The 24,745-nt window shown below is 41.8% G+C and overlaps 2 protein-coding genes across 2 annotated transcripts; both read left to right on the forward strand.

Moving 5' to 3' along the window:
* The first annotated feature begins 1,033 nt into the window (after positions 1–1,033).
* On the forward strand, positions 1,034–12,691 carry LOC134405750 (vomeronasal type-2 receptor 26-like). The gene is made up of 6 exons (XM_063137002.1): positions 1,034–1,045; positions 3,279–3,551; positions 5,887–6,741; positions 8,347–8,574; positions 10,311–10,437; positions 11,790–12,691. The coding sequence occupies exons 1-6, from the start codon at positions 1,034–1,036 to the stop codon at positions 12,689–12,691; spliced, it is 2,397 nt and encodes a 798-aa protein (XP_062993072.1).
* Positions 12,692–19,903: 7,212 nt separating this feature from the next.
* Positions 19,904–24,653, forward strand: LOC134405751 (vomeronasal type-2 receptor 26-like). The gene is made up of 3 exons (XM_063137003.1): positions 19,904–20,017; positions 23,112–23,238; positions 23,752–24,653. Exons 1-3 carry the CDS (start codon positions 19,904–19,906, stop codon positions 24,651–24,653), a joined length of 1,143 nt encoding a protein of 380 aa, XP_062993073.1.
* Positions 24,654–24,745: the final 92 nt, after the last annotated feature.

Genomic DNA, 24,745 nt, shown 5'->3' on the forward strand with positions numbered 1-24,745 from the left:
GTGGAATGCTCCTAAAAGGTCATAGCGGTCCATAGTGGACCCTGAGGGGGGTGGGTAATACCTATATTGAGGCTCCAGAGAAGACTGGCCTGGGTAGAGAAAGAAACCCAGTAAGAGAGAGGAGGGGGGGAATAGGCCTCTAAAATATCTCAAAAGATATGAAATAATTAAGGGGATCCCCAACAGTGAAACACACAAGTGAATCATCTGACATTTATGTCTGTCTGTATGTCTCATTCCCTACTCCAATTCCAACCATGAGCTGGGAAAATAACCGGACTCCTATATAAGCCATACCTGTGTTATGTGTCATGTCTTATGCCTGAAGGAGTTGCCCTGAATATGGATCTGCTTTCCTATTACCCTCCAATCATGAGCTGTGCTGATCAATCTCTACCTATTGTGCCTTCCCTTGAATAGGAACAGAACCATTAGGGGAGTGAGGGAAGCACAGACATCCTATATAAGCCTGTCCTCGTATGAGCCCACAAAACTGTCAAGTGTGAAAGCCCTTCAAGTGGTTTGGATGTCTTTGCTTTCATACCGCTTTCACAGTGGAATATCCTGCTTGGTGTAGATGAGCCCTGAGTGTATGTTTTATATTTTGTTGGTGTTTTGGTTTTTAATCCTTTCCTTTCTGGAGACCATTTCTTGCAGTGAGTCAAGTCTTCCTGTCTCAGTTTTGTGGAATAGAGATGGTTTCTATGAATTGTGAAATACATGTTTTCTTCTGTAATATGACAAAGAAGGAAAACTCTGGAGATGCGAATATATTCCCTATAATTATCAAATTAACCATGATTACCCATACTTGTTCTCTAAATCCATGGGGAGTCATAGTAGCTCTGAGTGTGTGTGTTGAGACAACTCTGAAGGAGGCTACTAATAGTCCCCTGCATGACTCAGAGCTGGGGCTAGAAACAAATGAGACTTCGTCTGTTTGCTCACTGATAAATTACACTGTACATTCCTGGCTTCAAATCAACTGTGTGAATCATGTTATGCTGTACTATCAAGGGACACTGAAATGATAATGTGGAAGCAGGTCAGCTGGCATACTGAAGAACTTATTCCATGCAAGGCAGTGGTATTCATGGTGTCATTATTGGTGTTGCTGTCTCAGGCAGTGTGCAAGGTCCCTATTGTTAAATGGGGTATCCACGATCCTCTTCCTATTATTCACAAATATTATCAGTCTGGAGACTTCAGCATTGCCGGCATTATTTCTCATGTCTACAGATTTTCCAGTCCAATCGCCTTCAAAAAATATCCCTCTCTGGAAATTATTGATGAGTCCATGTAAGTCTTTTCTTTATTTAATCGCAATATATATAACCACCTTTTCAATCAAATGCTACTCAAGGTGATGTAAAGCAGCCTATACTGATATAATAACCCTCCCTTCAAAAATCAGGATGTCTTGCTCTATGTCTATATGAAATCCCAGAACTCTAATGTAATTCTTGTGTCCTGTGAATGAATGAATGAATGAGGCTCAAGCTCCTCTATAACAAATCATTCACAACTTTCTCTAATTATTGACACAAGATGGGTTATAAAATAATCCGGTTTAAGAATGTCATCACATAAGGGAAAATCGCGTTTGCTTACTGTCGCTTCTCCAGAGATAAACAGCCAGAGATAAGTGTGCTAATTCTATTTTGCACTTTCCCAGACTACACCCAAACATCTATTTTATTGTAATATATTTATTAAGCCTGCATTAAATTGAAATGTGGATGATGTCAAATTCTGAAATAGATGCAGTGGTTCTGTTCAGACAACACGTTTCCCTACACAGTGGGAAAACTCCACTCAACTTATGAGTTTTTATGGGGTACTCCCTACAGAACATGTTCTAACTCCACCATTGTGTAACTGTGGGCTCCCATGGAGATGAGTAAAACGCAACATGATGTTTGATTGACAATTCATCCACCCTCTCTCCTGCCCTGTTTCTCCTGATGGTATCCCATTATCCATTGTTGCAAAAGAAACAATCCCAGCAGCTCTCGTAGAGCAGCACACCCTCCTTTCTCTGCTCTTGCCAGGGAACTCTGTAGCCTGTGAGAAAAGTCCACTCAACACAATGGGAAATTCCACAGAGCCCATCATACAACATGCAACACAATGGTTGTGTAGAAACTCTCCTCTGCACACTGTGGATATTCAGTGGGGAGTAGGGTGACCATATGAAAAGGAGGACATGGCTCATGTATCTTTAACAGTTGTATTGAAAAGGGAATTTCAGCAGGTGCCATTTGTATGTATGGAGAACTTGTCTAAAAATTGGGCCAGCTCTGCCTTAATGCTTGGGGGCAGATGAACCCAGGGAAAAGGTGTGGGGGGCATACTTAAAAAGTCTGTCAGCTCAGTCACTTGGGAATTGGAGTCCATTGACACAATGGGTTGGATCCAGTCTTAGCAATACTTAGAGTGCAACCATCACTGGGTAGGGTGACCATATGAAAAGGCGGACAGGGCTCCTGTATCTTTAACAGTTGTATTGAAAAGGGAATTTCAGCAGGTGCCATTTGTAAACAGGGAGAACCTGGTGAAATTCCCTCTTCATCACAACAGTTAAAGCTGTAGGAGCCCTGCCCTCTTTTAAATCTGGTTACTCTAGTATAGCTCCTGCACTTTAACTGTTGTGATGAAGAGGGAATTTCACCAGGTTCCCCATATATACAAATGACACCTGCTGAAATCCCCTTTTCTATGCAACTGTTAAAGATACAGGAGCCCTGTCCTCCTTTTCATATGGTCACCCTAGCGTGGAGTGTTTCCCCCCCACACACAACACATTTCTCAACAGTGAGGTAAAAACTCCACCATGTAGGTTTTCCATCACTGTAGAGAAATGTGTCATCTGAACTGAGCCAGCAAGTAATATAGGCCACTTGAAGGAGAACCTTTTCCCTGTATCAACCTGCTTGTTCACTTTGACCTACAGATCAGTGCCTCATGGTTTTCCTGCTGCCATTGCCAGCACAGAGGGTGACCAGGGAGAGAGCTTTTACTGTTGTGGCACCCTGCTTTTGCAATTCTTTCCCTCCTGCAGTGTGACAGCTGTTTAAAATGCATCTGTATATCCAGCATTTGCTAATTTTATACTTCGCTTGGTATTCTTTCCTTTTTAAGCTTTTATTTGTATTTTATTTTAGTTCTTGTTTTAATGCATGTTGTACACCACCCTGTGATTTGGTAATGATGGCAGTATATAAATGATTTAAATAAATAAATAAATATCTAACTTTTGCTGCAGCGTACTGTTTCAGAGCTACCAGCACATCATGGCCTTAGCATTTGCTGTTAATGAGATCAATGAAAATGCCCAGATCTTGTGCAATGTCACCCTGGGCTTCCACATCTATAATAGCTATTTCAGTCCAAGCAGGACCTATCTCACCTCAATGAAACTTCTCTCCACATGGGGCTCATTCATCCCTAACTACAAGTGTGGCTTTGGGAGCAACCTATTAGCAGTTATCGGGGGACCTGACAATTGTCTCCACATGGCAACCATACTGTGCATCTACAAAATTCCACAGGTAAGATGTGCACATGGAGCATGGGAATTTGACAAGCTGATTCCCATACCTATCATGATTCCTTTACGTCTTGTGATATAATTTTGTGGTTTGGAGATTCAGATACGGTGTGATGCATGCATGATGCTTAAAGGCAAAATCTCGAGGAAGAAAAATAATTCATGAGGTTTGTACAACAAAATAATTCATGGGCGTTCAATTATTCATGTGGATAACCAGAGATGTAAGAAGGAGAGGACCTGCAGAGGCTCTTAGGGCTCTTACATCTTCTGCCTGGAAGTTGTGTCACTCTTATGGCATGTGTGCTACCTATGGTATTCAACTCTCCTGCATGGCTGCCGGGTTGTTTCAGAGTGCAATCCAGTTGTTCGTTCTGATTTTTAGAACCCTAAACTACCTGGCTACTTGGAGGACCATCTCCTCCACTGTGAACCTGTCCATCCTTTACGATTAGCTGCTGCATCCCTCTTCCATGTACTATTAGCATCAGAGCCATGATTGGTGGAAACATCCAAGAAAGCTTTATTGGAAGTTGCACCCTGTATATGGATTTCATACTTGCAGTACGTGGCAATGTCATTCATCTATTGGAGGTAATATAGTCATGTGTAGGGATGAGAGAAAAAGGGATGCTCACGTTTGCTGAAATTCTCCAAACTCTACTTCAAATTTCAGTTTGGTTCACTCCCATAGTTGTTCGCAACACATTTTTCCTTTTGGTTGAATGGGGAAATTGCATAATTTTAAAAGAACTTGTAATTTTTAAAAAAAGTTAAGCACTTTTCAAAGTTGTACCATTTTAAAGTGAACACAAGGGGCTCATCTACACCAAGCAGGATATTCCACTTTGAAAGTGGTACATAAAAGGCAGGAGCCACATGACTGCTTTATAGCAGTATTGAAATGCACTGACCACTGTTGGGGCCCATTGACACATACCATATACCACTTTCATATTACTTTCGCAGTGTTATATCCTGCTTGGTGTAGGTGTGTCAGGGGCCCCAACAGTTGTCAGTGCACTTCAGTATTACAATAAAGCAGTAGTGTAGATCCTGCAGTGCACTTCAATACTGCTATGAAGCAATGGTGTGGCTAATGCCATTTATATACAACTTTCATAGTGGAATATCCAACTTGGTGTAGATGAGCCCAAGTTCAGTAATTTGCAGGCATTTTTGCATTCCCATTCATGTTCATTTTGGGGGTTTCTGACTCCAGTTTAACATTTGACACCCATAAGAGCTTTAAGCCGTCAACGGCATGTGAACAGCAGCCTGGACAGGCAGACGTGCAGGTCCTGGTCACTGTCTTACACACTATGCTGAGATAGTGTATTTCTATTTAAATTATAACAAGTATTACTAAATGTGTATAGAAATAAATTATGTAATACAGTCCTGATACCGATAATGGTATTGGGACCAAATCACACTTGTTTTAAAAGACCTGTACTGGTTGCCAATTGCTTTCTGGGCACATTTCAAGCTATTGGTTAAGAACACACAAGCAGGACACAGCTGCAACAGCACCCTCTCAGCCATGTTTCTCAACAACTGAGGTCAATAGGCTTACTGCCTCTACTGGAGGTAGCACATAGCCACGAGGAGGAGGAGCCATTGATAGCCTTCTCCTCCAGGAATTTAAAGCCATCAAATTGGTGGCCATCACTACATCTTGTAATAGTCAATTCCATAGTTTAACTATGCACATACTCTGGGTTTTCATTTCACCAGGCCACAGAATCAGGAAAGTCTAGTGATTAGTGTGAGCTGAGCTGTGGGGGAGAGAGAATGGCCAAACAACAGGTGAAAGGGCCTTCCATTAATGAAGTCCTTTCTCTTGTAGAAGGTCCCTTGTTCTCATAAAGGGTAGATCCTGCATCCCACCTCTAACGAATAGAATTCAGTTTGATATGTATATAATGAAAAATGATATGGTGTGCATTAAGAAACTCTGCATGAGAATTAAGATGGATTTTCATGAACATTCTTATACTTGTGAACTGCCCAGGAGCTTCAGCTATTGGGCGGTATAAAAATGCAATAAAATAAATAAATCAATAAATAATGTTCATGAAAATCCCTCTTAATTCTTATACAGAGGGGTTTTTTTTGGTTGTTTTCTTAAATATCCAATGTGGAAACAGAATGGAATGAACTTAGTAGTGGAAAAAATGGGAAACTGAGTTAAATCAAACTTGACAGATTTGCCATTTATATTATTTATTTATTACATTTCTGAAACCACAGGAGCAACCCTTATGATTGGGAATATTAACACACACACACACACACACACACCCTTTATTTTCTTGTTTCTTCATTGTCTTTAGCTCACATATGGCTCTTTTCCAGTAATGAATGATGAAACCCAAGCTGTTTTCTTCCAACCAATGTTCCCAAATGGGGCCCATCAGCACAGGGGGATTCTCCAGTTACTGCTGAATTTTAGATGGACGTGGATTGGAGTTCTGTCTGTGAATGATGACAACGGAGAGAGGTTTGTACATGATGTGCTTCCCAAATTTTCCCACAGTGGTATCTGTTTTGACTTCATAGAGAAATTCCCAAAAATGAATTTTTACAGTGACTTTGTCGATGTGATGGATCAAACAACTGAAATAAACAGAATTGTCATGGAAAGCACAGCCAATGTGATAGTTTTATATGGTGAAATTCAGAGCATGTCACTTTTGAGGATGTTTCTCCAGCTCTCAGAAGTGGAGGATATACAGAGGAAGACAAAAGTCTGGATTATGACAGCCCAAATGGATTTCACGTCTATTTCCATGCAAAGAGAGTGGAGCATGGATTTCCTCCATGGTGCTCTGTCCCTTACAATTCACTCAAAGGAAGTGTTGGGTTTCAAGGAATTTCTTCAAACCAGAAATCCTTCCATGGGAAAGCAAGATGGTTTCATTAAAGTTTTCTGGGAACAGGCATTCAATTGTTTGTTCTCCATCTCTGAAATAGATGAGCAGTCTGAGAAAACCTGCACTGGAGAGGAGAAGCTTGAGACTCTTCCTTCATCCATTTTTGAAATGAGCATGACTGCCCACAGCTACAGCATCTACAATGCTGCCTATGCTGTGGCACATGCTTTGCAGTCCATGCAGTCATCCAAATCAAAGCTAAGAACAACAGAGGATAGAAGGAAGCCAAAGTTTCAGAATGAAGAATCATGGCAGGTAACATCCTACAGAGTCACATGCAGGAGAGTTCACCGTACCTGTGGCTCCAGCATAAGGTCCAAGACCAGGTGGAAAACTGTGTCTCTAAATTAGCAGGTGTTGGGTATGGAAGGGCAAATCTCTGTCTGCTATTTGTTGCATTCAAACTCTCAGATACCTTTGAGAATTCCATAGACTGGTCAACTAGCCCACAAATGTGGATTATGCTTTGAATGGACCACTGTTCTGGGAGCTGTGAATTGGCTATGTTGGCTCCAAAATGTGGAGCTAATAAATTTCTTTACACCTTCAGAGACAACAGAGGGAATAGTGATTATCCATGCCACAGACAACAAAGACTCTGACATGAAGGCTTTGAATAATTTAACTAGTCCCACTCCTTAGTCTTTTCTTCTCCTTCTCCCAAAAATGTGATTCTGCACATATTTGTATATGTGTGAGAGATGCCAGGTTTTAACTTGGGGAACATAAGAAGTACCCTGCTGGATCAGACCAAGGGTCCATCTAGTCCAGCACTCTGTTCACACAGTGGCCAACCAGCCATCGGCCAGAGATGAACAAGCAGGACAGAGTGCAACAGCACCCTCCCACCCATGTTCCCCAGCAACTGGCGCACACAGGCTTATTGCCTCAGATACTGGAGGTAGCACACAACCATCAGGGCTAGTAGCTATTGACAGCCTTCGCCTCCAGAACCTTCATATCGTTTTATTAGCTTAACAGCTATAAATAATACTTTTTAAAAATGGCTTCTTTTGACCAGGTTGTGTTTTCATAGTGTTGTTCATCTTCTGTTCCAGCATATTTTGGGGGCAACCAGACTGGAGTGTGTGTATGTATGTGTGTGTGTGTGTGTGTGTGTGAGAGAGAGAGAGAGAGAGAGAATGTGTGTGCACTAAGGAATAGAATTCACCATTTTACACTGAAATGGAGGGCTCATCTACACCAAGCAGGATATTCCACTATGAAAGTGGTATGAAAGCAGTATATAAAAGGCAGGAGCCACACTACGGCTTTATAGCGGTATTGAAGTGCACTGACAACTGTTGGGGCCCATTCACACATATCATATACCGCTTTCTTAGTGTTATATCCTGCTTGGTGTAGATATGTCCTGGGCCCCAACAGTGGTCAGTGCTCTTCAGTTCCATTATAAAGCAGTAGTGTAGATCCTGCAGTGCACTTCAATTTCACTATAAAGCAGTGGTATGGCTGCTGCCTTTTATATACTGCTTTCATAGTGGAATATCCTGCTTGGTTTAAATGAGCCCAGAGATAGGGGCCGGATCTACACTACTTCTTTAAAGTGCTTTGAAGTGCTTTATAACACTTTTGACAACTGTATATGGAGTGTGTCCTGGGCCCCAACAGTTGTCAAATTTCTGTGGTTTCACTGGGAAGCATCCTGTTTTCCTCCTTCTCCTTCCTCTTTGGATTCCATATTCATTAGATTAAAATCACATTAATGAGTATTAACCTGAAGGAATCAAAGCACCCAGAGGATCATAGCTCTGTGATTATCATTCTATTGTTTGCAATTGTTTGCCATTTTTTATTCATAGTTGTAAAATACTTTTCTCCCTTACCTTCCTTCAAATTTAGTTCCACCACTTTCTCAGGAGTGTCTCATTCAACAACAGTGCTGGTCAAAAGATTTCCTTTGACCAAAATGGGGAGTTATTATCTGGATTTGATATTATCAACTGGATCACGTTCTCAAACAAATCCTTTCTTAGAATTAAAGTTGGAGGGATAGACCCCTGGGCTTTCCCAGATAATGTCTTTAGTATTTGTGAAGATTTCATCACATGGCCTAGCAGTTTTAACCAGGTAGGCTTGGGGTACATACATTTCCATTCAGTTCATAGAATTATAGAATAGTAGACTCGATGGCCTATAAGGCCATCGAGTCCAACTCCCTGCTCAATGCAGGAATCCACTCTAAAGCATCCCTGACAGATGGTTGTCCAGCTGCCTCTTGAAGGCCTCTAGGGTGGGAGAGCCCATGACCGCCCTAGGTCACTGGTTCCAATGTTGTACTGCTCTAACAGTCAGGATGTTTTTTCTGATGTCCAGCCAGAATCTGACTTCCTGTAACTTGAGCCTGTTATTCCGTGTCCTGCACTTTGTGATGATTGAGAAGAGACCCTGGCCCTCCCCTGTGTGACAACCTTTCAAGTATTTGAAGAGTGCTATCATGTCTCCCTTCAATCTTCACTTCTCTTTCACCAATGTTCAAAGAGATTTTACTATTCAGGCAGAGTTTGATCTGTTCTGGGACAAGTTAGATACTAAGAAGGATGTCTTATCCAAGCATTCCTGCCTCATGCATTGTGGGAGCTGGGGACTGGCTCCTATCATGCTGTGGAGGGAAGTGATACTCCTCTCCTTCCTGTGTTATGAATTTCTTCTAAAGATGCCCCCCTCTATGTGCCTGCAATTAGTTAAAGAAAACCTGATGAATAGTTGCATACTACATGTCAAGTGACAGTCTTTTATGATGCTCTGTATTTTCTCAGTTGGGCAATGCCCATTCAAACCATGATTTGGAAACCATGGTTGAAATCATATGTACACTTACCTGGAAATAAGTCCCACTAAATTCAATGGGACTTCCTTCTAGGTAGATATCTACTGGATTCCTTCTAAGTAGACATCTACCAAAACCATAAGAGCAAAAATGTAGGAAAATAACCAGGGTAAATGCAGCCAGCTCATTCCTAACTACTTCCTAAGGAAAACAATTCCTTATTTTCTGTGTCCTTTCTGGCAAGATCTTACTGTCAGAGTTCTCAGCTTTCCTAAGTATTCAGCTCCTCCCAAGCAGCTTTCTGGTTTCATTCTCTTTCTGATTCTTTCCTTCCAATCTTTCTCTCCCTTTCAGCCTTCCACTACCAAAACTACCTTTTTGACTCAACTTTTGGTATGATAGAGTTATATCATGCTGTTGTTGTGGACCCACCAGGAGGGCTAACATTTGCCCTAAATGACTTCTGGTCAGCTCTACACACATTTTCTTTTTGCAAGGCCTTCTGCATTTTGGAAACTTGAACCTATCTTTATATCAGAGCAGATAGTTCTGTACGCATGAGCTGAGCAAAGTCCATCCCACCCCTTTGCTCTTCACTTAGGCCAGATCTACACCGAGCAAGATATTGCACTATGAAAGCATGATGAAAGTGGTATATAAGAGGCAGGAGCCACACTACTGCTTTATAACAGTATTGAAGTGCACTGACAACTGTTGGGGCCCATTGACACATACCATATTCTGCTTTCATACCGCTACATCCTGCTTGGTGTGGCTCCTGCCTCTTATACAGTATACCACTTTCATACCACTTTCATAGTGCAATATCCTGTTTGGTGTAGATCTGCCCTTACTTTCAACTGCCTGAACTGTTGGAGTTTGACTTCCAGCAAATGCTGACAAAAAACAACAACAACAACAACTTTATAACATACAGAATTAGAAAACTTTTCTTTTCCTCAACACTTCCAAATCTGATATATTAAAATGATAATATATATATATATATATATTCTCATTCCTCATTTATGAACAGGCACAGCCTCTTTCTTTGTGTAATGACAATTGCTACAAAGGGTTTAGCAGGAAAAAGAAGGAAGGGAAGCCGTTTTGCTGCTATGACTGCCTTTCATGTCCAAAAGGGAAGATTTCCAGTCAGAACGGTAAGAAATTTCATTCATACTTAGAGTTTTCCAAAATATATCACCAGAAATCCAGCATGTTCACATTAGGAGACTTGGGGCTCATCTACACCATGCAGGACATTGCACTATGAAAGTGATTTGAAAGAGGTATGTATATATATATTATTATTATTTATTTTATTTATTATATCTATACCGCCCCATAGCCGAAGCTTTCTGGAGCCACACCAAGCAGGATATAACACTAAGAAAGTGGTATATGATGTGTGTCAATGGGCCCCAACCATTGTCAGTGCACTTCAATACTGCTATAAAGTAGGGATGTGCTCCACTTCTCTTCGGTTCAGAGAAGCAGGAGCGAGGCAGCCTAATTCGCCTCCGGAAAAGGCAGAGGCGAAGAGAGTCAGGGGGGCTGTGGATCGAGGTGAAGAGGATCGCCTCAATCCGGAGATTCACCTGCAGGTAAGTGGGGGGGAGGGGGACTCATCTGGCGCTGCCGGCGCTGCCATCCATGCGGCGTTGGTGCCAGGTAAGGGAGCAGGGAGGACGGACGCTTACCTTCCTCCATCACGGGCTTCAATTGAGGCCCCAGTTGAAGGCGGAAGTGAAGGCCGAGGCCTCTTCCGGCTTCAATTGGGGCCTCAATTGAAGCCTGCGATGGAGGAAGGTAAGGGGACGGGGTGGGTAGGTGGCTTATCTTGTGCCGCCGCCGCCGCCGCCGATGTAGTGACGGCGGCCAAGCTGGAGCTCACTCCGCAGAGCGGAGTGGGAGACGGGCAGAGTGGAGCGAAGAGGATTGGGCCCAATCCGGATTTTCCGGATCAGGCCACGAAGCGGATTGGGGGGGTCCATGCACACCCCTACTATAAAGCAGTAGTGTGCTGCTGCCTTTTATATACCACTTTCATAGTGCAATATCCTGATTAGTATAGATGAGCCCACAGACACTCACTTCTCTCATATTTAAATATTGTTCGGAATTCAGAGGACAAAGTGGTTGCTGATGATATATTGCAGGCCGATATAAACACTGGTGTATGTGCATTCTTACGTATAGCACCTCTTTGGACTGGAACAAAAAAAACTTTTAACATATCCAGACAAGATGGAGGCACAGATAAAATCCAAGAATGCAAAACAGAACAGGTGATGGCCTTGTAGTTCTTTTGATCACTGACTTCTCAAGACATCAGTTTTGCTCCAATTTTCATTGAGTATGGCTTACTATAACTATAACTGAATTGAGAAGGTTGCAACATGAATTTCCAGTTCCAGTTCCCTCATTCAGAGCTGAGTGACATTGATGCTTGATTAATATAATGCAATACACTCAGGGCTGCCATGTATAGAAACCAGCTTTTGTTTTTCAGACATGGATGACTGTTCTCAATGTTCAGCAGATTATTATCCAAGTGATCGCCAGGACTTATGCCTTCCAAAAGAGTTAACTTTCTTATCTTATGAAGAACCTTTGGGGATCATTTTGGCCAGTTTAGCTCTTACTTTTTCATTTATCACAGCTTTGGTGTTTGGAATCTTCATTAAGCATCAAGAGACTCCCATAGTCAAAGCCAACAACCGGGACCTCACCTATGCTCTCCTCGTCTCTCTACTGCTATCCTTCCTTTGTATCTTGCTGTTTATTGGGCAGCCGGATAAGTTGATGTGTCTCCTCCGACAACCAGCTTTTGGCATCATCTTCTCAGTGGCAGTTTCTTGTGTGTTGTCCAAAACCATCATAGTGATTTTAGCTTTCATGGCCACCAAGCCAGGATCCAGAATGAGGAAATGGGCAGGGAAAAAATTGGCCTCCTCCATTGTTCTTTCCTGCTCTCTCATCCAAGCCACTATTTGCACTGTGTGGCTGGCGATCTCTCCTCCATTCCCAGATGTTGACATGCACTCAAGGAATAAAGAAATTGTACTGGAGTGTAATGAAGGATCAGCCGTGATGTTCTATTGTGTATTGGGTTTTATGGGCTTCCTGGCCATTGTCAGCTTCTCTGTGGCTTTCCTAGCCAGGAAGTTACCTGACAGTTTTAATGAAGCCAAGTTCATCACCTTCAGCATGTTGGTCTTCTGCAGTGTCTGGCTGTCCTTTGTTCCAACCTACCTGAGCACGAAAGGAAAATCTATGGTGGCTGTGGAGATCTTTTCCATCTTGGCCTCTAGTGCTGGGTTACTGGGTTGTATCTTTTCCCCCAAATGCTTTATCATTGTTGTCAGGCCTCAGCTGAACAACAAAAAGGAGTTAATGAAAAGAAAGTATTAAAATCCCAAATGACTTGCCTTCAACCCCCCAAACCTTGCATTCACCTGTAGAGACCCTTTTTCTCTGAAAATGTGCATGTGTTGACTGGGCAGGGAGCTGTCTAGATCATGGTGCCCCATTTTTGGAATGTCCTCCCCAAGGGAGATGTCTTGACATGGGGAGATACTTGATCTATTTCTCTTGGATTGCCTCTGTGAATGGGCTATAATATGTGTTTATTATTTCGTCTGAATGTTGTGATTTTTTTTAAATTTTAACTCTCAAGTTTTTAAATTGATATAATTATTATAATATTTACACTTTCGGTGTTTAATTATTATTGTAAACCACCTTGGTTTTCTTATTTGAGAGTTGAGGTAAATATTTTATAATAAATTGAGATGCCTATGGTCTCATTTCAGCCAAAGTTATCCATGATTAAGTCCCTCTGTAAACAATGTGACGTAACAAATTCATGACTGTTCACCACCCCCCATTTCTTTCTCTGAGATTCAGTTATGTTGAACTTTAAATGGACAGTGCTCTGCATTAGTTTCCCTATTGTAAGTTTTATTTTTGATTTCTTTCCAAACTGTGCTTGTCCTGAACTTGCCTTTTTCACAGCAGCCACACTTCGGATCAACATTTTCATCAAGCCTCACTGATCATGGTCTTGGTCTGTCACTGATGGCATATACATGAAGTTGGGATGGTTTTGCCCCAACATCCATCACGTCGCACTTGCTTATACTGAACTGAATTTGCCACTTTGAGTCCCATTCTCTCAGTTTTTAGAGGCCCTTTGGGAGCTCTTCACAACCCCTTTTAGCTTTAATCAGCCTAAATAATTTGGTGTCATCCATTAATTTGGCCACTGAATTGCTCACACCTAATTCCAGAAAATTTATGAACTGGTTAAGAAACATTGGTCCCAATATTTTATTTATTTATTTATTTATTTATTACATTTTTATACTGCCCAATAGCTGAAGCTCTCTGGACGGTTCACAAAAATTAAAACCATAATAAAACAATGAACAGGTTAAAAGCAAAAATACTAAATACAGTATAAAAAGCACAACCAGGATAAAACCATGCAGCAAAAATTGATATAAGTTTAAAATACAGACTTAAAACATTAAAATTTAAATTTAAGTTAAAAATAAGTGTTAAAATACTGAGAGAATAAAAAGGTTTTCAGTTGGCGATGAAAAGAGTACAGTGTAGGCGCCAGGCGGACCTCTCTGGGGAGCTCATTCCACAGCCGGGGTGCCACAGCAGAGAAAGCCCTCCTCCTAGTAGCCACCTGCCTCACTTCCTTTGGCAGGGGCTCACAGAGAAGGGCCCCTGTGGATAATCTTAAGGTCTGGGCAGGTACATATGGGAGGAGGCGTTCCTTCAAATAACCTGGTCCCAAACCATTTAGGGCTTTGAATGTCAATACCAGCCCTTTGAATCAGGCCCAGACCTGGACTGGCAGCCAATGAAGTTGTAAAAGGACTGGTGTAATGTGATCTCGCCGGCCAGTCCCTGTTAGTAAACGGGCTGCCCTGTTTTGTACCAGCTGAAGCTTCTGGACCATTTTCAAAGGCAGCCTCACGTATAACGCATTGCAGTAATTGTTTCGTTCTCTTCATTGGGATAATTTACCATCCGCTCCAACTCTATGCTTTCTTTTCTGTTCTTTAACCACTTACTAATTTATTTCTCCTCCTGTTCCATGACTTCTAATTTTCCTAATGAGTCTTTGGTGAAGTACTTTGTCTAAAGACATTTGGAAGTCCAACTAGGATTACACTGGAACAAACACATTAAAACTTTGAATGCTAAATGCTTTAATACTGAACCAACTTACTCCATGGAGTAAGGTGTAGTCTAACCTTGTGAGGTTATGTTCCATAATGAAAGGAACAGGCATTGCCCATAGAATACAGTGGAAGTCCTCTGAAAACTTCGGAGTACTGGCAAAATTGAGCACGCCTGTCATAACTTTTCAAGCAGTTGCTGAGGCAGAAAAACTTCAATTCACTAAACCAATGAAAGGCACACCTCCATGGCAAACTTAAATAAAGTGCATTAGTAGTTTGTACACAAATTTGAAAGAAATATATAATATACTGAGCTGCAGTTTGCGTAAACCGCCCAGAGAGCTTTGGCTATTGGGTGGTATAAAAATGTAATAAATAAATAAATAAATAAATAAAATAAAATAAATAAAACACACACAGCATTTTTCAGCATTTTAATTTGTTGTTTCTCTGGCAATGTTTATCAGATGAGTTTGAAATTGTGCATGATTCTAGAATGCATTAGGGAGGTCATGGATGCCATGTTTTAAGATATTAGCTGAACAGGTAACATTTTTACAATCAGTAGAATTTTGGGGTTCAAAATAAGATAACATTTTTGTTTGTGCCAGCAAGAGGAGTTTCATAATTTTAAAGATTGCTTTTGGCAGGGGATGGGGCAGGGGAGACTTTTCTTGGACCAGATAAATGATCTGTTCAATTGTGATACACATGTTTTCTTCTAAAGTGTGACAAAGGAAAAAAACCAAGAATCTCTGAACATGCGATCATATCCCATATAATTATCAATTAACCATGACATCTCCTGTATGATTATCAATTAACCATGATTACTCATACTTCTTTTCCAGATCCTTGGGGAGTCATGGTAGCAATGGGGGAAAATATGAACCAAAACTGAAGGAATCTATTAATATCCCCTGTATGATTCAGAGCTAGGCTAGACACAGATGAGGCTTTGCCTATTTGTTAATTAGTATGTTACACTGTACCATGGTGGCTTAAAAGCCATTGAGTGTGTAATAACACACACTACTATTGAGAGACGCTCAAAGGACAATGTGGGAACAGATAAGTTGGTATGCAGAAGCAGTATTTCCATTCGAGATGGTGATATTCATGGTGTCATCAGTAGGGTTTCTGCCTCAGGTGGTGTGCAAGGTCACTATTGTTAAATGTAATATCCACTAGGGGTGTGCACAGACCCCCCGCTCCACTTCACTTGCAGATCCGCCATTTTCCGGATCGGGCCGCTCCGCCCCGCCCCCGCTCCGCCCACTTCCGCTCCGCTCCGCCTCATGGGGATATACACACGCATGCCAAGTTTCAAAGCAATCCCATCATCCCCTGATTTTTGGCGAATTTTTGAAAATCGGGCACCCCACACACAACATCCCTGCGAGGTGGGCAGGGGAGGAGGGAGGGAAGGCAGGCAGGCATGCAGCTGGCATTTCTGGGGGCATAAGGAAGTGAGCCAAGGATAAGCCAGTAATGCATATAAAATGGAATAAATCAATCAATAAACAAAGGAGGGGTGGAATTAAAAGCAGCAGTGTTGCTCAATAAACAACAAGAAGAACTTTTTTTAAAAGGCTATATCTGTCTTTTACCAGCAATAGGGGGACGTGCCCGGGGGAGGGGGAAGTAGCTGCCAGTTCAAGACACTGACAGCCACAGCTCTGAGAAGAAGTAAAACGCTCACTTCGACTCAGAACAGGCATTGCTCCACCACTGAAAAGTGACCATTCACTTCAACTCATGATAGGCATTGCTCCACCGTTTTACTCTCTTTGGAAGGCTCTAATGGACTTCCAGTGCAGGAGAGACTGGGGGCACGTCCACGATGAGATGCCCTAGGGGAGCTCATCCCCTTGCACCACATCGATTCAGTTGTTCCCCAAGGTTAGGGTGGGGAGCAGTGCTGTGTTTCTATCTCTTATTCTTGGCTTAGTATATGATTTCAGGTTGTGTTTGTGCATTTGGTGGGGCTACTGTGTTAAAAAACACGGGGAAAAGCCCGTTCAGATGAAGAAAGAGAAGTTTCCCAGAATCCCAAGTTACCTGTTTTGCCTATGCCCTCCTCCAACTTTGGGATCATCATGACCGGGAGCTGACTCTGCCCCTCAGCCCTTTGAAAAAGGTATTTTTCCCGCCGATTTTTTAAAAACGTCTAGCCCGCGACCCGTACGATGCAGAAAGTTGAGAGTGGTCTCAAAATGACCCCCATCCACGACTCTCTGTGCACAAGAATTTTCAGAACGATAGCTTAAACCCCCCCCCCCAGTTATCCCCGATTCTTTCCCTCAATGCAATCCTATGGGCGAAAAGCCGAAAACGCAGTTTGAGCCGCGCGGTTGACCCGATTTTCACAAAAATATAGCCCGCGACCCAGACAACGCAGAAAGTTGAGAGTGGTCTCAAAATGACCCCCATCCACGACTCTCTGTGCACAAGAATTTCCAGAACGATAGCTTAAACCCCCCCCCAGTTATCCCCGATTCTTTCCCTCAATGCAATCCTATGGGCGAAAAGCCGAAAACGCAGTTTGAGCCGCGCGGTTGACCCGATTTTCACAAAAATATAGCCCGCGACCCAGACAACGCAGAAAGTTGAGAGTGGTCTCAAAATGACCCCCATCCACGACTCTCTGTGCACAAGAATTTTCAGAATGATAGCTTCAAAAACAACGTAGTTATGCGCGATTATTTGCCGCAATGCAATCCTATGGCGAAATGTTTTCAAGATGGCGACCGGAGCGCTCCACCTGAACTCAGAGCTCCGAAAAATGGGCGCTTCTCTTCACCTTGCTTCTAGGGGGTCCGCGGTCCGCTCCTACTCCGCCTCTGGGTAAGGCGGAGCAGGCCAATCCGCTACTGCTTCTACGCTCCTAATCGGAGCGGAGCACATCCCTAATATCCACGATCCTCTTCCTATTCTTCACAAGTATTCTCAGACTGGAGACCTCAGCATTGCTGCCATTATTTCTCAAGTCCACACATTTTCCAATCCAATATGCTTCGATAAAGATCCTTCTGAGGAACTAATTGATGGGAACGTGTAAGTCATTCCTTTATTTACATGCAATATTTCTACCTCAACTTTTAATCAAATAATTCTCAAATCAGCATATAATAATATACCCCACCTACCACCCACCAAAATCATGATGCTTTGATATATGTCTGTACCACATTTCAGCATTCTAACTCAATCTGATGTCTTTTGATTCAGTGAATGGATGAATCCTAACCTTTTCAAACAATTCTAATCCAACATCCTCTAATTATAGAGACAAGAGAAGTTTTGCAGGCATGTACTCTTGGGTGGGTTAGAACTCCAATGCTTGAGCTTCTGCCTTGTTATGCACTTGTATTTGTACACCACTTTGTGCAAATAGGTTTATGAGAGAGAGAGAGAGAGAGAGAGAGAGAGAGAGAGAGAGAGAGAGAGAGAGAGAGAGAAGATCAGAAGATGTTTACATAGCAAGAAAAGTGGAAAATGGCACCTGTAGACTTTGTGCCCAACAGAATGCTGGAGGGAGAAGAGGGAAAAGGAAACTGAAATATTAGTGCTTACTCAGAAGTAAGCCCAAGGCATTTGGAACAAAGGATGGGAGGCCTGAACTGCAGCTGCTATGAACTGTATTGAGAAAATAAAAGACCTTTTGGTTTAACATGGTGTATTAATGGCTTTCCATTTTAACTTCGCCACTAACCTGGAGCTAGATGGCTATTGGTGGCAGAGTGGTGGACATAGTGGTGGTTCCAGATTTGTTTGTTCTCTGGAATAGACAAATGCAGTCTATGCAACAGAAGCTATCACACAATTTAACCTACCGTTCCATGTTACAAATATCCAATTGGCAACCAACAACATCTGGGCAGAATTATATCATTGCAGGGAAAACTCGGCAGTTATCTAGTAGAACACCCCCTCCCCACCATCACCACTACCACAGATAAATCATTTGAAAGCATCTTACAATTTAGCCAATGAGGATGCAATACTATACTCACTCACAATATGGTGCATCTTTGCTGGTCCAAGGCACTCCATCCCATCTGGATTTGGGCCTGAAGGATCAGGAAAATGCATCAGTGCATGGAATATAAAATAAACGAAAGCACAATTTGTGACATTGAACAACATCACTGATCATGAGGCACCTTGGGTGGGAATGTTGTCCAACTAACTTATTGAGACTTTGGGCTCATCTACACCAAGCAGGATATAACACTATGAAAGTAGTATGAAAGCAGAATATAAAAGGCAGGAGCCACACTATTGCTTTATAGCGGTATTGAAGTGCTCTGCAGGATCTACACTACTGCTTTATAGTGGTACTGAACTGCACTGTCAACTGTTGGGGCCCATCACACATATCATATACTGTTTTCATACCACTTTCATGGTGTTATATCCTGCTTGAGGCAGACGAGCCCCTAGTCCAAAATTAGAACAAGCAAATAAGATCGTGTTGACTACGCCTCACCAATATTTGCCTAAGTTCCTCAGACTCCCTTCCTGAAAACATCAGCTCAGGCACAGGTGTCTGTCCTACATCTTTTGCAGTGAAGACAGATGATCTTCACCTCCTTTTTCTCTTTATTTTTCAGTATGGGAGGGTGGATTTTGAAAGATCACGTAGTGACCTCATTACCTAGGTGGGGAGAAGAAGGCTGGAGAGGGCTCAGGGTAGCTTGTATCCTGACTTCTCTGGTTTCCCCCTTTCCCCCCCTCTCTGAGAATCCTTTTCCAGACTTGGAAGCATCCTGGTGTGATTCTTTCTGCAATGGCTGTGAGGGGGCAGGCATACTTTTTAATAGGTATATTTCCCCCCTTCGTTTGAACAGTAAAGTACATTCCTTATATAAATTATCATTTAATTTTTCAGTCCATTTTATTACAAGATATCTTACTGGTTTATCATTCCGGACAAAATTATAATTTTTATAATCAAACCTTTTTTAAAAAATAAAAATATTGATTAATATATTCCAATAATTCCTGTTTTCCCTGTATTTATTTTATAGTCTTCTAATGGTGGGAATTCCTTTATAAATAGTTCAATTTCATGTAAAGACGGCACAGGGAAAGTCTTTTCTGTTGTGACAACCTGCCTTTGGAATTCTTCCCCCACCCCAAAGTGTGACAGGCATTATCATTGATGGTATTTAGGTGCCTGTTGAAAACATATCTATCTATCTTAAAATAAATAAATAAATAAATAAATAATCACATTTTTTCTTACAGGGTCACAACTCACATCTACCAGCATATCCTGGCCTTGGCATTTGCTGTAAAGGAGATCAATGAAAATACCCAGATTTTACCCAACATCACCCTGGGCTTTCACATCTATAATAGCTATTTCAGTCCAAGCTGGACCTATTTTGCCTCAATGGAACTTCTCTCCACATGGGGCATGTTCATCCCTAACTACAAGTGTGGCTTTGGGAGCAATGTAGTAGCAGCCATTGGAGGACCTGACATCTGTCTCCACATGTCAACCATACTGAATATCTACAAAATTCCACAGGTAAGAAGTGTTCATGGAGTCTGGGAATTTAACAAGCTGATTCACACTGCTTTCATAAGTCCTTTGCATGGGGGAGGGGGGGCGTGTCAATAGCGTTTTTGTAAGAGGGGGGGTTTTCTTTTGGTTTTTGTCTTTAAACTCCTCTTTCTCCCTCAAGAATATTACCAAATCCTGACATTTTCATGGTATGTCCAACCATAGCTCAATAATAAAACACCTGTTTGCATGGAGAAGGTTCCAATTCAATCCACAGCACCTTCAATTAAAGGATCATGTAGCACGCAAGATCTTAGAAGGAAACTCTGGCAGAACCCTGCCAGCTGGTATGGACCAATATATATTCCACATGGCTAGGGTGACCATATTTTGGAAAGCAAAAAGGAGGTCACCCCAACATGGCCATACCCCAATGGGACATGCCCACCCCAATATGGCCTTGGTCACATGTCTGGTTCTACAGCTCACAATTAAGACAAACCTGTTCTATGTAATATCTTAATGTTAAAATCACTGAAATAAAAAACAAGTGAGACATTCAATGTATCTGAAATTAATTTCACTCTCTCCTAATTTCATCACTTTTGCTACACTTTGAAGCTTTTGCTATACTCCCTTTCCTTCAAATATCCCCCCTTCCTTAAAATATCTTTTCTTACTGAAAATCCTTCACTGGATGATCATAGTCTCACCTTTCGTACCATTTAACACTCTTTCCCCATCAGCTTTCTCATATCCATTTTAAGTCAGGATCCATACTCACAGATCCAGTGCACTGCTACCACTGAACAAATGAAGCAGTTGACAAGTATAGAAAAAGCTATTACAACAAAATAGCAACATAACATACAGAAAAAAGGATAAAATACTATTAACCTGCAAAAATTAGACATGGAACAAAATGGACAAAAGGCTTGTTGTGTTGCAGTCACTTTTCAATAGCACCTTTTAGCTTGTTCCAACTTCTGGTTTATCAATGAGAAACGCTCATAATGCCAGCCATAGATCTTTCCCTCCTTTTAACTAATTATCTCCTGAATTTATACTTCCTCAGTGTGCAGAGAACAGACATTCCAAACAGGGAGTGCAATGCTCAACCCAAAGAAAACTCAGAAATTATTCCCATTGATTTCAATAAAGCTTAGTCCCAGAGAAATGAATAGAAGATTGCAGCCATAAGCTCTGAAAACAGATCCTGAGTATTGCTATTTGTACACCAAAGGTACCTAGAGAGGTATTCTTGGTGGCTGCTGCACAATTCAGAAAGTTGAGAGAGTCACAGCTGGAGCATCTTTCCAGAAGTTGAAAGACATTTTAAAAATATCTCATAGACTTTAAGCCTGCAGAATAGCTGTTAGCTGGGATCTTAATTGTACAAGGTACATTTTTTTAAAAAATGTAACCTCCATCTCAGAGTTTACTTTTGAGCACCTAAGATTAAAAGATGCACTCTTTTATCTTTTTTTTATCACCTTGTAAAACAGATTCATGTGTATGTATTAACTCATTCACTGGCTACTTCAAGCATATTTAGGTTGTAATCTGAACTCACTCACCAGAGAGCAAGTTCCATTGAACAATGCAACATTATACATAAGGTGATGATATGAAAAGGGGAAAAGTCTCTTGTATCTTTAACAGTTGTATAGAAAAGGGAATTCCAGCAGGTGTCTTTTGTATGCATGCAACACCTGGTGAAATTCCCTCTTCATCACAACAGTTAAAGCTGCAGGAGCCCTGCCCTCTTTTGTATCACTCTAGAGGGAGTTTATGGACTTTATCAGAAGGAAGTGTCTGCATTCAAGCTGGTAGCAGGAGGAGTAAACATGCACACCTGGTGATGGTTAAGGTGGTGTGAAAGATGCCTGCCCTAGATCTTTTAGTAGCAAGGTGAGGGGAGTAGAGGCAGAGACAAGGCTGCCACTATTTTTTCCTGCCCTTCTCCCAATCTGGACTGCTTCTACCAAAAGTACAGGATGGGAGGCAGAGGGGCTGGAAAGGAGAGAGGGCTGAGGGTTTCCTGAAAAATGGATACAAAGTGCAGACAAATTAAAACAGAAGATCAAAGTTGGGAAGGAAAGCAGTCTCTCAGGACAGACTGAAAACATGGGCAAACCCAGGAAATACCGGGCGTATGGTCACCCAATCAACACTTATTTGTGGAAATATTTGTGGTCAAATCTTTTTGAATTGATACTGATTAGAACAACTCACCTCTGATCATCACTTAACAGGCTCTATTTACTGATAGGCCTTACTGAGAGGCCCTTCTGCTTTGCCCACATGTGAGAAAAATTAGTTGGATGTCCACATGGGAAAGGGCCTTCTTTGTATTGGCCCAACACCGTACGAACAAACTCCCATCGAAGGTTTGTCCTGTATCATCCTTGCAGGCTTTTAAGAAGTAAAAACTATGGAATTTGTGAACACAAGATGTAGTGAGGTCCATCCATTTGGGTGGGTTTAAAAGAGGGTTGGATAAATTTCTTGAGGTGAAGGCTATCAATGGCTACTAGTCGTGATGTCTATGTGCTACTTTCCATATCAGAGGCAGTAAGCCCATATACACCAGTTGCTGTGAAACATGGGCGGGAGGGTGTTGTTGCACCTGACTCCTACTTGAGGATTCCTGGTTGACAGCTGGTTGGCCACTGGGTAAACAGAGTGCTGAACTAGATGGAGCCTTGGTCTGACCCAACATGGTGCTTCCTATGTTCTTATATCAGGAGGTGATATCTGCTATATTCTACAGTCCTTGGGAAGCCCCCCAATGACCATAGGGTTGTTTTGGAAGAAGCTTTTCTTATCATTTTCATCTGTCTCCAATCTGGGATACAGCTTGTTTGAAAGAAATGCATGTTACAGATGTTGGAAATACATAGAGTATTTTCTAATTATTTGGGCAAATAACCCCAGCAGTGGTGGTGGTTCCAACAGCCCATTGCTTACCTAGTCTTCTTTGGAAGTGATGCCATTATATTACGCAATGACAGCTATCAACAATTTCCTAAAATGTAGATGCTTCAGCAAAATGCAAACTCCGAAAATGTGTTGCATTTAAGATGTTACAATACTCTCTTTGTTCATTTATGGACAGGTACAACCTCTTTCTTTATGTAATAACTATTGCTATGAAGGTTTTAGACGGACAAAGAAGGAAGGGAAGCCATTTTGCTGCTATGATTGTGTTCAGTGTCCAGAAGGGAAAATTTCCAGCCAGAAGGGTAAGATACATCATTCACTGAGTTTTCCAAAATACATTGGATGCAATCTAGCAAGTTTATGAGAAGGTGCATAGATACTCACTTCCCTCATATTTAAAATGTGGTTCACAGTGCAGAGGAAGTAGTGGTTGCTGATGGTATGTTGCAGACTGATATTAACTGTGATATGTGCACACATAGGTATAGCACCACCTTTGACTAGAACAACAACAAAATATTGTGACATCTTTAAACAAGATGGAGACAGAGGTAACACATAGTTTGTAATATTCAAGAATGGAACACACAACAGATGATGATTTTATACTTGCTTCGCTCACTCATTTCTCAAGAATTTGGTTTCTGTCCCACTACCCATGAATATGGCTTCTTATAAATATAACTGAAGCTGTAGGCTTGTATATCACTTTTTAGCTCCCTCCTTCAAAGTTGTGTGATACAGGGGCTTGAACACAGTAATTGTTCACAGGATTGCCATGAAAAGAAACCCAGGTTTTCTTTCTTTTTTTTCAGACATGGATGACTGTTCTCAGTGTCTAGACGATCATTATCCAAACCACAGACAGGATTTATGCATCCCAAAGGGCATAACTTTCTTGTCTTATGAAGAACCTTTGGGGATCATTTTGGCCAGTTTTGCTCTTTTATTTTCTTTTATCACAGCTTTGGTGGTTGGAATCTTCATTAAGCATCAGGAGTCTCCCATAGTCAAAGCCAACAACCGGGACCTCACCTATGTTCTCCTCATCTCTCTGCTGCTAACCTTCCTTTGTGTTTTCCTATTTATTGGACGACCTGATAAGTTGATGTGTCTCCTTCGACAACCAGCTTTTGGCATCATCTTCTCAGTGGCTGTTTCTTGTGTCTTAGCCAAAACCATCATAGTAGTTCTAGCTTTCATGGCCACCAAGCCAGGCTCCAGAATGAGGAAATGGGCAGGGAAAAGTACGGCCAGCTCCATTGTTCTTTCCTGCTCTCTTATTCAAACCATGATTTGTATTGTGTGGCTGGCAACTTCTTCCCCATTCCCAGATTTTGACATGCACTCAATGACTGACAAAATTGTACTGGAATGTAATGAAGGATCAGTCACCATGTTCTACTGTGTTCTGGGCTTTATGGGTTTCCTGGCCATTGTCAGCTTCTCTGTGGCTTTCCTAGCCAGGACATTACCAGACAGCTTTAATGAAGCCAAGTTTATTACTTTCAGCATGTTGGTCTTCTGCAGTGTTTGGCTGACCTTTGTCCCAACCTACCTCAGCACAAAAGGAAAATACATGGTGGCTGTGGAGATCTTCTCCATCTTGGCCTCTAGTGGTGGGTTACTGGGTTGTATCTTTTCCCCAAAATGCTTTATCATTGTGGTGAGACCTGAGCTGAACAACAGGAAGCAGCTAATGAAAAGAAAGTATTGACTTTCTGAAAGATTGTCCTCAACTGCCAAAATCTTACAGTCACCACAGATACTCCACTTCTCTGAAGAAGGTTGTGTGGTGACTGGGGATAG

Source organism: Elgaria multicarinata, chromosome 11, assembly GCF_023053635.1.
Source record: "Elgaria multicarinata webbii isolate HBS135686 ecotype San Diego chromosome 11, rElgMul1.1.pri, whole genome shotgun sequence".
NCBI lineage: Eukaryota > Metazoa > Chordata > Lepidosauria > Squamata > Anguidae > Elgaria > Elgaria multicarinata.